This window comes from Fonsecaea nubica (assembly GCF_001646965.1).
Source record: "Fonsecaea nubica strain CBS 269.64 chromosome Unknown Scaff32, whole genome shotgun sequence".
Taxonomy (NCBI): Eukaryota; Fungi; Ascomycota; class Eurotiomycetes; order Chaetothyriales; family Herpotrichiellaceae; genus Fonsecaea; species Fonsecaea nubica.
In genome coordinates, this window is record NW_019173705.1 from 107283 (window position 1) to 120984 (window position 13702).

General features: G+C 51.5%; 5 protein-coding genes across 5 annotated transcripts; 2 read left to right on the plus strand and 3 right to left on the minus strand.

The window, feature by feature from the left end:
• Nucleotides 1–369: 369 nt before the first annotated feature.
• Nucleotides 370–885, plus strand: AYO20_05472 (hypothetical protein; the record flags this gene model as incomplete). Its single annotated transcript, XM_022643766.1, has 2 exons — nt 370–572; nt 642–885. 2 exons carry the CDS (start codon nt 370–372, stop codon nt 883–885), a joined length of 447 nt encoding a protein of 148 aa, XP_022500230.1.
• Nucleotides 886–954: 69 nt separating this feature from the next.
• AYO20_05473 (hypothetical protein) lies at nt 955–3242 on the minus strand (the record flags this gene model as incomplete). The annotated part of the gene is made up of 3 exons (XM_022643767.1): nt 955–1772; nt 1827–2110; nt 2164–3242. The coding sequence occupies 3 exons, from the start codon at nt 3240–3242 to the stop codon at nt 955–957; spliced, it is 2181 nt and encodes a 726-aa protein (XP_022500231.1).
• Nucleotides 3243–3920: 678 nt separating this feature from the next.
• On the minus strand, nt 3921–5508 carry AYO20_05474 (hypothetical protein; the record flags this gene model as incomplete). The annotated part of the gene is made up of 2 exons (XM_022643768.1): nt 3921–5407; nt 5460–5508. 2 exons carry the CDS (start codon nt 5506–5508, stop codon nt 3921–3923), a joined length of 1536 nt encoding a protein of 511 aa, XP_022500232.1.
• A 1366-nt stretch (nt 5509–6874) lies between these two features.
• On the minus strand, nt 6875–10490 carry AYO20_05475 (hypothetical protein; the record flags this gene model as incomplete). Its single annotated transcript, XM_022643769.1, has 2 exons — nt 6875–9893; nt 10054–10490. The coding sequence occupies 2 exons, from the start codon at nt 10488–10490 to the stop codon at nt 6875–6877; spliced, it is 3456 nt and encodes a 1151-aa protein (XP_022500233.1).
• A 1218-nt stretch (nt 10491–11708) lies between these two features.
• On the plus strand, nt 11709–13076 carry AYO20_05476 (hypothetical protein; the record flags this gene model as incomplete). Its single annotated transcript, XM_022643770.1, has 5 exons — nt 11709–11776; nt 11841–12021; nt 12088–12361; nt 12440–12721; nt 12790–13076. The coding sequence occupies 5 exons, from the start codon at nt 11709–11711 to the stop codon at nt 13074–13076; spliced, it is 1092 nt and encodes a 363-aa protein (XP_022500234.1).
• Between the last annotated feature and the right edge of the window lie 626 nt (nt 13077–13702).

Sequence of the window (13702 nt, forward strand, 5' to 3'; positions counted from 1 at the left end):
GTCGAGGGAGATGAGGACGAGGCTAGGCACTGTGGCATGGGTATGATATCTTGCTCAATCTTGCTCTTTTTCTCCTTCGAGGAGGGAAAGGGCTGGAATGGATCGGATTGAGCGAGTAAGTTGAGTGTGTAAGTGATTGATTGATTGGAGATCTTGAGCAGGTTATTCCTCGTAAACAATGCCATCTCCGTCCCGTGTTTTCCCCCAAGGGGAGAGAGTATATGAAGACAAGATGCCCGTCGCAGGTCGCATGTCGCATGGTCCTGAATGAATATCCATCATAACATCACGTCTTGTACTCATACAACAAACCATAGCTTTTCCTCCCAACCGTCACGCCTGATTCCATCTCAATCACGCCCAAAAACCATGTGTGGCGATTCTCATCTCCCTCCCGCTCCCGAGTCCGGCGACCTCATCGCCATCATCCACCCTAACCCACAATCATCCTTTCGGGGACGACTGAAACTGTCGAATCGAGCGCCAGGAGCGACCACGACCACTCTCCAATGTGCAGCTAGTAACGCCTCCGAACTTTGCGGGCCCGACGCTCTCTTGAACGTGAGGATACAGTGAGTCGAATTGCCGCTTCAGTCCCTGTCCCTGTTATGCTGTGCTGTATCCGCTGACATCTCACCTAGCAAATATGGTCAACCTCTCTCAACTTCGTCACATTCCGCTGCCGACTCGGATTCCGAGGACGAATATGACCCGTCCAATCCCGTCTTGTATTCGTTCTTTGTCGACATGGTCAGCGCTTCAAAGACAGGTGATCTGAGGCTCAACCTCGGTGTCGGCGGGGACGGTGTCGTGGGCCGCACAGTATCCATCGTCGATGGTCGGAGGAGAAAGCTTCTGGGAGAGGGGGTTATTGGGTGGAGTTGAATTTTGTCAACATTTGCGTGTCTAGTTTTGGGAATGCGAATTTTGGGAGTGGTAGTAATGAGCCGTCGATTAAAGCAGATACCCCATCCATCCACTGTTATTCATGTACACATCAAACATGTCCAGCTCCTGAGTGCTGAAGTTGAACTGGTCCCAGTTGGTGTTTCCGTAACTGGCAGCGTCGTACGCGGCATTCAAGTTCGCACCGAATTTGTCTACATTCGACCAACCACCTCCAGGAAGCAGAGCAGGTGTATAAGGCCTGGCTGGTGGCGCGCTCGCTATGTTTTCAGGCCCAGGGTATGGCATCCGTTTTACAGAGGCAATAATGCTCGCAGGATCCTGCCGCAGGATGCTGGACGCTCGTTGCCGTCGTGTCTGGTCATCTTGGCCTTGTTCATCGTCCGAGAGCTGTCCAGATCGATGCATGTGCCAGATCTTGAGCTTCATGAAGACGAACCCAAAGGCTTCCGCGCAGGGGTTCATGCCGCCAGCTGACACCTCGCCCAGTCGGTGGATAATGGCATCCAGATAATAGCCCGTCTTCAAGTCAGGGACAAAGATCGAGCCAAACTTGGACTCTGACGAGCTGAAAATCCAGTGCAGCTTGATCAGGACCACCACGGCATATGCATTCCAGACAATGTAGATATTGGACAGGTTTCGAGCACATTTAACCTCGAGCGAGAGGTAGACATCCAGGACTCGCTGGCTACTTTCCAGCAGTGTCGACAGGGCCTCAATGTGAGCAGATGTCACGAAATCCGGAGCTCTGCGCTGCTCCAACTGAGACACTCCCGGACGGAAGTCATCGACATTGTGGTCGTAGTGGATCGCGATCTCGTGAATATACAAGTTGAGGCAAGCAGCTTGGTGTTGCGCAAGTCCTTGTCACAAGTCAGCCCCCTGTCAAACAGCTGTACCGCAATGAGGAGACTTACGCTGATCCACCGAGACGTCGACACTCTGCTCCCATTGTTGTAGCTGCCGTTCAAAGCACTTTAGCTGATACTGCACCCTTGGCTCCATAAAATTGAGATCGGCACCGGGATCGTCCATATGGAAAGCCGCTGAAACTTCCTCCGCAAGACGCGCCAGTCCCACGTTGCTGCACAGGAATTTGTCGCTCGGAGCAGCATGAGGGCTGGTTCGGAGTATCTCCAGGCACTCTTCTATACGTGGGCCGAACCTGATGAGGGTCGGGAGACGAAGGAGTGTCGTGACACTAAGTTGGAATGATCAGCACAGTCGCGGTCACACAGTAAGAGCTTAGCGAACCTGATGTTAGCCTGGTAGCACGCCAGCCATGTGCGGGCCAGTTCAACCTCTTCTTGTGTAGTCCTTTTCAGCTTTGACCTCTTGCCGATTCCTAACTCCAGAGACATGGAAATGGCGGCTTGGATGTTTTGGTTAAAGGCAAGATCCCTCGCCGTGCGCGGCCTAACGTAGTATTGAGAGTTTAGCAGCACGGCCTGGATTATGTCCAAAGATTTGTCACCATGGAAGAGCACTCGTTCTGCAATCTGCCGATTGATCTCGATGGTGAGCGCTGCCTGGGCCGACGGTTGCACGACAGGGCTTGCTATTGCCAAAATGGTTAAAAACGTGATAGGACGGGCCCTCCGAATGTGTTCGGGGTCCGTGTCTGGCGGAAAAACGACGTATGGACAAGAAGAGCACATTTCCTTCATCCAGTGATTGAACATTGCTGTCGCACTCTCCATGCTCAAGTCGCCACGGTCAATGACGTCGACGTACTCGTCTTTAGCGATACCATCGACTTGCACCGGGTTACAACCTCTATTAAACTCTGGTTGAGTGGTCGGCACAAATGCCTTTTCCACGGGATTGTGCGGATAAGAGTCCAAGCTGGTATTAGACGTGTCATCAGTTTTGGCGGGTTCTGAGCTGGCACTGGTAGGGGCATCTTTGGGCGGCGACTCATCCTCAGGCTTGCCGCCATCCGTCGCTTGTTGTTTGGCCAGTAAAGCGTTAGTCAAGGCATTGATTTTCTTCTCCAATTCGGCGACCTTGTGGACCGTCTTCTGTCTTTTCCGCGGGGGACCTGGCATGATACATTCCCGGTTGACTTTGGCGCACGCATTACAGGCATCTTGGCCCTCGACGGGCAGACACCTGATTTTCATGCTTCTGCAAGCGATACACGCACGTGACCTCTTCTGCCGCTTGGGTTTTTCGGTGCCTGAACCTTCATCTTCCTCCAGACTTTCTGGGGACTGGCTATGGCTGGTTGAGTCTTGAAGTTGGGCATCTTGGAGAATGGCCCGTGTTTCAGGGGAGCGGTTTTGATGGAAAGGCAATAGGCTTTCCACAGGAAGTGGTCTCTCAGGCGCCATGGTGTGAATCAATAATGCCTGGTTGGAAAATCCGTCATATCAGACCCGCCCAACAGGCAAGGCATTTCCCGTGATGACAAACTGGATCCTGATTAGGCTGACATGGACTTCACAAAGAGAGTCCGCAGTTCGACCAGAAACAACCTCCACTTCGATAGTAGATCTGGATAGATAATGGGGAGAGCAATCTAGGGGTTGATGACGGTAACTGAGTGGCGTACTGGGTAGTTAGAAATCAAAAACGAGAAAAGGCATCTTGGGTCGACCGGAATCACGGTTTTCGGACTCGCTGTTAAGCAGCTGCTTCGGAGCCGGCGGAATGTTGAGTCCGAATACGTGGTTCAGCCAATCGCTGGTGGGTGGTTGGGCATGATGTCAGTGATGAGTCATTGACTATCTGTAGCCTCGCGCAGCCTTGTACAGCCTTGTGCAGCCTTGCCTTTATGGGCTCCAATGAAACACGATTCACAGGGTATCTAGGTACATAGTATTGGTACAAATAGCGGGGTAACCAAAGGGCTACGGAGATACAGGTACCTGGCCATGGCTGAAGGAAAACTTGCCTTACCAAGATATACATGGAGTGACCAGCCTCAAGACTCCTGACGGTAATGGCACACTCCATGCAGGCCAGGACCTACAGGAGCAGGTCAACTTGTGCCTCCGGGCAACAGGACTTCATATGCCTTGGCCATCATCACGACCCCAGAGCTTGACAGTTCTGTCGTGCCCACTGCTAGCAATCCATTTGGCGTCATTGGTGACATCCACACTGAGGACATTGCCCGCATGGCCACTGAGCTGTTTCACAAACGACCAATCATCTGCCGAGTAGATGTTGACATTCTTGTCAAAGCCACTCGTCACAAAGAATGTGCCCGCTTTTCGAGGATTGTGCTCCTGCCTGACGCCGCTGCCCTCTACGAGGGAGGACTTGTCGCCGTCCAGGCCTTTGAACCATTTCAGGTCCGAAACATTGCCATTATGAGCACCAATCCCTCCCACGTTGCGCACTTGACGGAGATCCCAGCATTTGACCCATCCGTCACCAGAGCCGGAAAGGACGCGATAGCCGTCAATGCCCCAATCCAGGGAGAAGATCTCACGGATGTGGCCTTCCAAGATCATGACCGTGCGCCCTGTCCTGAGATCCCAGATTCTCCCTATGCTGTCAAATCCTCCACTGGCGAGCAAGGAGCCGTCAGTGTTGAAACTGACAGCGAATACTTGCCTTGAGTGTCCTTCTTGTAACAGGAGCTCGGTTGTCGTCTCCACGTCCCATAACCGCCAGGTCGTGTCAAATGAGGCCGAGGCAAGATATTTTCCCGAGGGGTGAAACTCGACCCTGCAAACACGGTCGGTGTGGCCCTGCAAAGTGCCAATGGGTGTCTCCTTGTTCAATGACCACAGATGTATATCACTTTCCCCGCCTTGGCCGCCGGCACCGCTTGCAAGATTCAGAGAATCTGGAGACACATTGGATTCTTGTAGTGTTGCACCAGGATACCAGGCAATCCCGCCGACAATGCCTGTGTGGCCCCTAAGCGTCACCTTTTCGTCCAGATTCGGGACATCGAGTAATTTAATGCCACCGCCCCAATTGCCGGCGGCGATTAGCTCGCCGTTGGGGGCAAATCGAGTGATGCTGACGGGTCGCTCTCCAGCAATCTGTGTTCCAAACAACTCAAACCCTTGCAACTTCTCTTTGAGCTCCTTGCGATGTTTGATATGTGTGCGTAATGGAATGGTAGCGTCTTCTCTCTGCCTCTGTATCCGCGCTTTTGCCCTCGGTAGGGAGAACCTAGCGATGTCTCTTCTCGCTTCGAGCAGTTCCGGTAGGCCCTCGGTGTAGAACTCTTCTTCTTGATCGGCCTCCTCTTCTGCTTCACCCATCTGTACGTCGGCAACAGCTCCGTTTGACCCAGCTGCATCCTCTTGGTCCAACAAGAGTTCCCGTAGACGACTTCGCCGATCCGCAGCGTCCTCTCCAAAAAGTGTGACAGGCTCTCCGAGTTCGCGTAGTCGTGCCCTGACTTTTCCATCGTCCGTGGGAACCGCCAGCATAGCCAGTCTTCGTTTTCGGTCGAATTGGGAGAGGATAGCAGATGCTTTTTCGGGAGCGACACCGCCGGCTCCAGTAGGAAGGTCATAATTCCGATCGACAGCTGGCAGGAAAGTGAGCCCAGGCCTATGAAGACGAAACATGACAATACTTACGAAGGTTGGCCAAATCCACGCCCATCTCGGTATCCTGCGTCTTAGCCATTTCCGTCAGTCTTGCGTGCCTCCACCTGTTGCTCCGTCACAAGGGAAGATGCGGCCTTGGAGGCAAATGTAAATAGAGAGACATAGAATAATTTGCTGGCGGCGAAGAATCTTACCTGGCGTTCCTCCTCCACATACGCCTGACGCGCTGGGTGCATCATCTTGATGGCTGGACGTCGAGCGACGGGCCTCGGAGGATCTGGAAATGGGATGAATACGCTGGTAGCAGTCGAGGAACTCCAATACAACGAGTTTTCGTGAGACCCAGTTGTGGCTATAGGGAAACAAAACTCCAGTCGCAGGGCACCCACCCCTCAAGTCTCCACAGGCTCTTGTGGGACGAGAAATGACGCCGCTTAGTCGTGGTGCGATTACATAATATTTATGGGACTACGGCGAAGCATTAAGGCCAGGAAGCCTGTTGGATATTCACGTGGAATTGTGCTCCTCATTGTATGGCCATGCCGCGTACTTATCTGGCCTCGGACATGTAAAATATTGACCTACCATGCCTTCCAATACACCCGTACACGACCTAAGTAAGTGCGCTATGATCATCCAAATTTTTCCGTGAACCTATACTTCAGCCTTGTTTTGAATTAGCAGCGCAGTATTTGCTTAACTACTCGAAACACTTCTTTGGATCTCGCCTTCCAGCCTTCCTTGAGGTGTGAGGCTCCTCCACACTAGGGCGCCAAGGGGGCCGGGAAAAGGCTGGGGTGGGGAAAGAGGACGAGACTGAAAAGATATTCTCGTGATTTGTATGTACACCATTACAGCATTCATTACACCTGGTGATTCATTCGACTCTTTTTCGGGGGCGGTGGGTGGGTGGATGTCACTCAACTAATCAATCATTCGTAACCCTCTCTACAAACAATTCGGAGAGCAGCTCTCTCTCTCTCTCTCTCGCCCTGCGCGTGCGTACAGATGACCGGGTTTTCCCCATGACCTTTGACACACCGGCTCGAGAAGCGTGTGCAGGGGATTTGTAGAAACGAATTATCAATGATCGATACGGATCTTCATCTGGATCTGGATCTGAAGATAGAGAGAGAGGCAGACCAACCGACAGGGAAACAGGGAAGGAAAAAAGCGTTTTTGGAAAGCCGACAAAAGCAAAGTTTTCAGGACCATGAATCTAGCCAGGAGTTGCGGATTTTCCCAATCTGTGCCTGGATTTCCAAGAGAGAACAGTACAGTGCATGCCTTTTTCCAAAATTTCCAAATAAAAAAGTGAGCTTGCAGAAAAGTCCGTGGCTTTTCCCGTAAGGCTGTAGCCCGTAGAAGCTTCGTGCCGTCCCAACTCGTTTTTCATCCACAGTATGTAGTTCCTGACTTTGCGAGTTATCACTGCCACTATAAGGTCATGTCCCAGAAGGCTCTTGGCCCACACCGTCCCCGTCCTCGTCCTCATCTTGATCTTCATCTTGATCTTCATCTTGATCTTCATCTTGATCTTCATTACCTATCTCATTCGAGTCTGGTTCCCTGGTTCTTGTCCCATCAACGTAAGCAAAACGGTGGCGTTGCTTCTCCATTACTCCCATAATTTCTCTCAGAATAGGGTCATTCTCAGGACCCGACTCGAAATCCTCGTCAAATTTTCCATGCTTCAAACGCTGTTCCCACAATTTTGCTTCTGGTTCTTTCACATTCACGCCTTTAAATCGGCCTTTTGAAAAGATGAGAGGAGCGAGATTCCAATGTCTGTTTCTGGTGTTGACGACAATCGACGCAATGTTCCAGGGCGTTAATACATCTAAATGGCAATTAAGGATGTCCGCAAAGTGCCCTGCTAGAATGAATTCAGCATCGCCACTCAGTGAAGCTCCTGTGAAAAGTTGCGCTAGAGCCGTACTGATTCTCGGCTCGACATCGAAGAAGAGATCAGATCCCGGGGGAGAATACTGGGGAAAACTCAGCTCTTCAGGTTCGAGTAGCAACATAGAAGTGGCCAAAACATGTTCCCGCTTCGAGTCCTCCGGAAATGCTGCTCCTTGGTCCGGTACAGGGAAAACGTCAATGTTATAGAAAATACTTGGTTCAATTAAGGACCAACCGTCAATGCGTGGTCTGATGCCATTTTCAGGCCGAAGACTTGAGCACAATTCCCTCAAATCTTGCCTGATCTTCGTCGTGTATCGAGCACCCCATCGATAGAGTGACGCAGCTGTTGCGAGGTGGACGTGTTCATAGAACGGGCACGTCGACAAGAACCTCACAGATAAAACTTCATACATGTAAAAGATTGTGAGATCTTGACTCAATGATAGCTGTGCTTGGAAATCGCCCAGGAAGTCGCTAACAGCACCAGGGTTACAATAGCAGCCTGCGGTGCGGATCAGGCACAGGATGCAGAATCCAATGGCGAGGCTCCTGTATTTCTGGTCGAAATTTACCAACTTTTCCTCAAGATAGGGCAATACGCAGTAGTCTGCAGTTTGGTAAAGTAGGCGATTGTCGACAGCGGAGAGATGAGGGCACCTAATTTGTTGATCGTGCCTATAGTCGTATTCACGGAAGGAATATCTCCATTCATCGTCTAGATGGGCAGGTTGCATGGGAAGAGTCATAGGAAATCGCGTTTGCTGAACCGTGAAGACAGCATCAAGGACAGTTGTCTCAAGCGGAGTCCAGTGGCTCTTGGGTACCCTTGTGCTGTATGCCAAACATTTCCATGGCACTTCAGCATTACTGTTGATGATGAAACATACGGCAGAGGCTAGTACCATCCGTTTGAATGCTTCTTGCTCAGATATGCCACAAGCATCAACAAGCGCGGTGCCGCACCGGACATTGTCGAGTAGGAAATCGTACACACTCCGGTGTATAAATTGCACCCACGTCTTTTGCAACCTGAATAGTGACTCATGATGGCACGGGTCGGGTAAAAGGTATTTGGTGGTATCCTCACATTCAACAAGACCTGCACACCGGGAAACCACATTCTTATCCAGGTCAACAGCTGAGAGCTCGGAGAGTTCTTGACAATATTGAAGAACGTTGTTTGGGAAATTGGCAGCGAGCTCGTTCTGTTCCTGGGACGCAAGATGTAGTTCCAACAAGGTGATGCCAGGGTCGGGGACCTCTGCCTCATCGATCGTTGCCGCCGCAGCAATCAGGGCCAGATATGGTTTCGGATGCTTTGCATAGAATTTGTCCTGTCTCTTGAGTAAACGCAAGAGGAGTTCATCCATTTCGGCAGGACATTCTGCCAAGCGCAGATCGAGGTCTGCGTCGCTGTCGCCCTGTTCTATACCAGACAAAATTTGCGTCGCGACTAAAGCAGCCCATAGGAAGACGCCATCGGCGCGGTGGGCGATGCGCCAAGCGTAATCTGCTGCTTTAGTTCCTCCAAGCCGGTTGCGACAGTGTTCCTCGATGTCTTCGTAATTGTAATCATGTAATCTCAGCGAAGGATACTGACAGAGAGTGTCGTGGAACGGTTGCTCTGGTCGACTTGAGCAGCAGAGTTTGACCTTTCCACTAAGTTTTCCGATACGCTGTATAACCTCGAGTAGAGATCTGCGCTCACGATCATTCTCAACTTCGTCAAGACCATCAACCAGGATGCAGAAGCGGTATCGCGAATGTGTCACTAAGTATATGAACCAGGACTCGAGCACAGTATTCGTCCAACTTTGAGCATGCGGTAGTACTTGGCCAAAGAATGACTTGAGGGTTTCGGGAGCCGAGCCATCGTTGTTGTTACGGATCGTTTCAACCAGCGTCTCGTCTACTTCCAGGATCTGAAAACACAGTGATCTCCAGAACCCTTCCAGAGATTTCAGAAGTACGCTGCTGGCGGGCCTGAAGAACCAGAAACTGAGTAGGCAGACAGATTGCGGCTGGGCCCAGGCTTTCAAATGATCAAAGCCAGGTTGGCCTGTGTGAAGATTCTGGTAAATATAAGCCACGAGGCTCGATTTCCCACTTCCAGGCTTTCCACTAAACCAAAAGATTCCCCTGCCTTTTCGAAGCCATGTAAGAAACTCATGTCGCTGATAAGAATTGGTCTGGGTTGGTGAATAGAATATCCAGCGATAGGTGTCCCCGAACTCGCCCACATGGTTTTCAATCATTTTGCGGCGATCATTCATTTCGGGAAAAGCCAGGCCATCTAGGACTCGCATCCTGAGAGCAATCGATTCCTGACTTTGCGTATATTTCGTATGGGCGTTTTGCTGGCTGTTCAGCTGTGCCGTTATATTTGCCTGTGCAGTTGTGATTGATGACGTTATGTTTGTCTCTGCAGCTGTGACTGAAGCCTTGATATCAGTTGAGGCCTGTTGAATGTGACCTAGCAGTTTTGTAATGCTGTCCTTTTGGCCTTGCGACAAGGCCGCGAACTCCTTGTGTCGAGACAATTTGTCCTGGTCGTCCCTGATACTGGTCAAGAGATTAGAAGATAGAGTCCAAGTGGCAGAAGATTGGAAACTCGGCAGAGACTGCTCCAGCGACGCCCCAGAACCCTCTAGCAAAGGCAAAATATGACAACAAACGTCACATATAGAAAGCCTACAGATCAAAAGTGCCGACTTACTGAAGATCTTTCACCAGGCAAGACTGCAGAGAGGCATCTTGCTGCATCAGCTTTGCTTGAAGCTTATCAATAGTACCCCTTTTCTTCAAGCTCTTGAACATCATCTTGAACGCGGTGCCTTTGGCCCTGATGCCCTGCTTTTTCTCGAGTTTCAGTTGACTGAGCTCCTTCTTGAGCTCCACCGCTGTCTCTGAGACATCGTTCGCAAGTTGCCGTAGCTTATTGGCACGAGGAGGTAGGGTCGTTGGGTTCTTGTTGAGTACAAGGAGCAAATCCTCGTTCAAGGCCGTGAGGTCCTCAGCGTATTTCTCAATCTTATCGTTCTCATCTAGAGAACCGCGGTCGTAGAATTTCTTGCAGACTCTAGCGGCATCGATGGCCTGTTCGATAAGTTGGAGGACATTGCAGGCAACGGAGAGGATAGCAATGGGCTCCATTGACAGCTCGCGGGAGGACCGTGGAAGGACGTGTGAGAATGTTAGCCACGCTCACGAGGCGTTCAGGTTTGTATCTGCTGGGCTTTTGCCAACAGCGGCAGATGGAAAGCAGAATCATCTGGGCTGCGATCAGGCTGTCTTTGTCTCGGTGGCTCAAACTGCGTTTTGCAAGCGCGAGCGCTGATGAGGCTGGACAATCAAGTGTGTTGTTGCGCACGATTTTGCAAAACGTCCAATGGCAGTGGCCGAAGTTGAGCCAGGCCGCATGATGCCTGAGTTGGGGCGGCCAGTCTCCTGGCAGCTGCTCTAAAACTGCGCTTCTCCTGTCTTGATCAGCTGAAGTTGCCCCTCTGCCCACAGTCAGGCGGACATATCATGTTCAGGCTGGACGACCATACTAGACAGGTCGATTTTACAAGCCAAGTGGCTAGAAAGTGATGCCTCCCTGTCTCAGCTCGCCCCCAGAATTGAGCCCCGCTCATGCTTTTTCACCTGGCATTGCCAATATCGGGATGGCGGCGGTCCTCTCCATGGGGATGGCTCAAGTCTCGTCCGTGAACCTGTCAAGGGGGCTCGAAGGTTGGAAATGTTGTCCAGAAGGGCGAGGAGATTTCGTGGTTCGAGTTTGGTGGCTCTGATTTGATTCTGGTGTTTGAGGCTCAGGCATATGCTCACAATTTCCCGCCCATAAATACAAGGCAGCATCCCAGTCCTCACCATCTCATCGGCGAAACGCTCTGCAGGGTTGGAGCAACCACCAAATAATGCAGCTTTGACACCGATCAACCCCCCTATTACAGCCCCACATTTGGAGCCTCGTCAAATCTCATACGACCTGTATCTTCCCCATGATTGGAACTAAGACGCCAAGATGACTGAAGGCTCGGGATTGAGTCCACGAGTCGATGGTAGCAGGAATAATTACCAAGGCCACTTAGTCCCTTTTCGTTCGGGAGCCTCGCCATCGCCACTCGTCAGCTCTCGTGAATGGAGTTCGGCGATTTCCCTATTCGCTTTTACCCCGCGGCGGCGGCTGATACAAACCTTCATCCGAGGTTCAAACTATTAATTCTGGTCAACAGCCGGCCGATTCGAGCATAGCTGCACAGGAACTCCAATTAACACCAGAAAAATAAGAATCAAGTTTCTTGTCAGGAAGTTATTTACCGTTGGTTATTATCTACTGGATCTCGCAGCTTGGCTCAACAAGTTGTCACCATGGCTTCCCAACGCCTTTCCGCCGTCCTCTCACACCTACCTTCTACCTCGAGCGCGGTAGACAATATGTATGAATGGAACTGATGTTTCTGTGTGCGTATGTCAGCCAGGACTGACGATGTGACGAACCAGTGCGAAGCAAAACCCCGACGATGTAGTCATCACCCTCGCCATCAGGACGCCCATGTGCAAGGCCAAGAAAGGCGGACTCAAGGACACGACGCTTGATGGCCTGGTCTTCAAGATCCTCGAACAAGTCCGACTCCGGAGCAAGCTCGACCCGCGCCTCGTCGACGATGTCTGTCTCGGCAATGTAAGATGTCTTGTCCCGCGTCGGAAGATATCCTATCCCGCTGACTGTGTAATCCCGTCTGTGTAGGTCCGCGACGGCAAAGCTGGGTACTATGTCCGGGCGGCGGCTCTCGCAGCAGGCTTCCCCAACACAGCCGGTGCGTCGAGCGTTTCGCGGTTCTGCTCCTCAGGCCTGACGGCGACGCAATTCATCGCCAATGAGATCATCACCGGCATGATTGAAGTCGGCGTGGTAGTCGGCGCCGAGTCTCTGAGTGAAGGGAACGAACGTCTGAGTCGACCATTCGCCGACGACGTCATGAACGCGAGCGAGGACGCGAGGGACTGTATGCTCCCAATGGGTAAGCCACACTCCGCACTCTGGACAGATATGGCAAATTGATCCATTTACTTACGCCCATTTCGCTTCGACAATACAGGCGCCACGTCGGAGAATGTGGCGAGAGAGTTCAACATCACTCGGCAGCGGCAGGACGAGTTTGCCGTCGAGTCGTACCGGCGTGCCGAGCTGGCGCAGAAGAGCGGCTGGTTCGATGACGAGATTGCCCCTATCACGGTCAAGAAGGACGGCAAAGACACGACCCTTGCCCGCGACGAAATCCGATGGGGGACCACGTACGACGGGATCAAGAACCTTCGTCCGGCCTTTGCAGAGTATGGGGACACGACGCACGCCGGCAATTCCAGCCAGATTACCGATGGTAAGTCGCTCATCGAGGACCATACAGATACAATGCCCCCCAGACTCATCCTCCCGTCTGATCTACAGGAGCCGGTGCTTTAATTCTCATGAAACGTTCCAAGGCCTTGGAGCTGAACCAACCCATCCTTGGAAAATACGTTGGCACAGCCCTTGCCGGTCTGCCACCACGCATTATGGGCATCGGCCCGGTCTTGGCCATTCCCAAACTACTTGCTCGCTACAACCTGTCACTGGACAAGGACATTGACGTGGTGGAGATCAACGAAGCATTTGCTTCCATGGCCGTCTATTGTCGGGATTATCTTAATCTGGACTGGACGAAATTGAACCCTAGAGGTGGTGCCATTGCGTGAGTTCCCCCCTTTTTTTCTCCCCCCCTGGATTTCTTCTTTCTTTCGTCGTAAAAGCTCGGTTCAATATCAGGTCAATTCACACTAACGGATTCTTGCAGACTCGGCCGTAAGTACCTACTCCCTTGAACAAGAACATGAACCAGAATCTCAACATGACTTCTTCGTGAAGTCCATCCCCTTCATCTCCTCTTGTGGAGTCATCTTTTCGATGAAGACTGACAAACCTCACTGAAACAACAGATCCATTTGGATGCACCGGAGTCCGACAGATAGTCACAGGTCTTAGCGAATGCCGGCGGAGAAAGAAAAAGGTTCTGCTCACCAGCATGTGTCTAGGTACCGGAATGGGCATGGCGGGATTGTTTATCAACGAGCAGCTTTAGGTCCTTGGAGGAGGGAACGGAATGGTCTGCATAGTCATGACAGGTCTATTGCACCTGTGGGAGGGCTCGAGAATGAACTTTGTCTCTGGTCTGGTCTGCTCTTCTCATCCTGCCATCTCCAATTTATGCTCGTATAGAGATCAAAATATAGACGAAAAGAGTTTCCAGCTTTGCCCTTCCCGTCGTGCATCGTCACCGCCTTAACAGGATCTTGACACATTTATTCGAAAGTTAAGTTTTGTC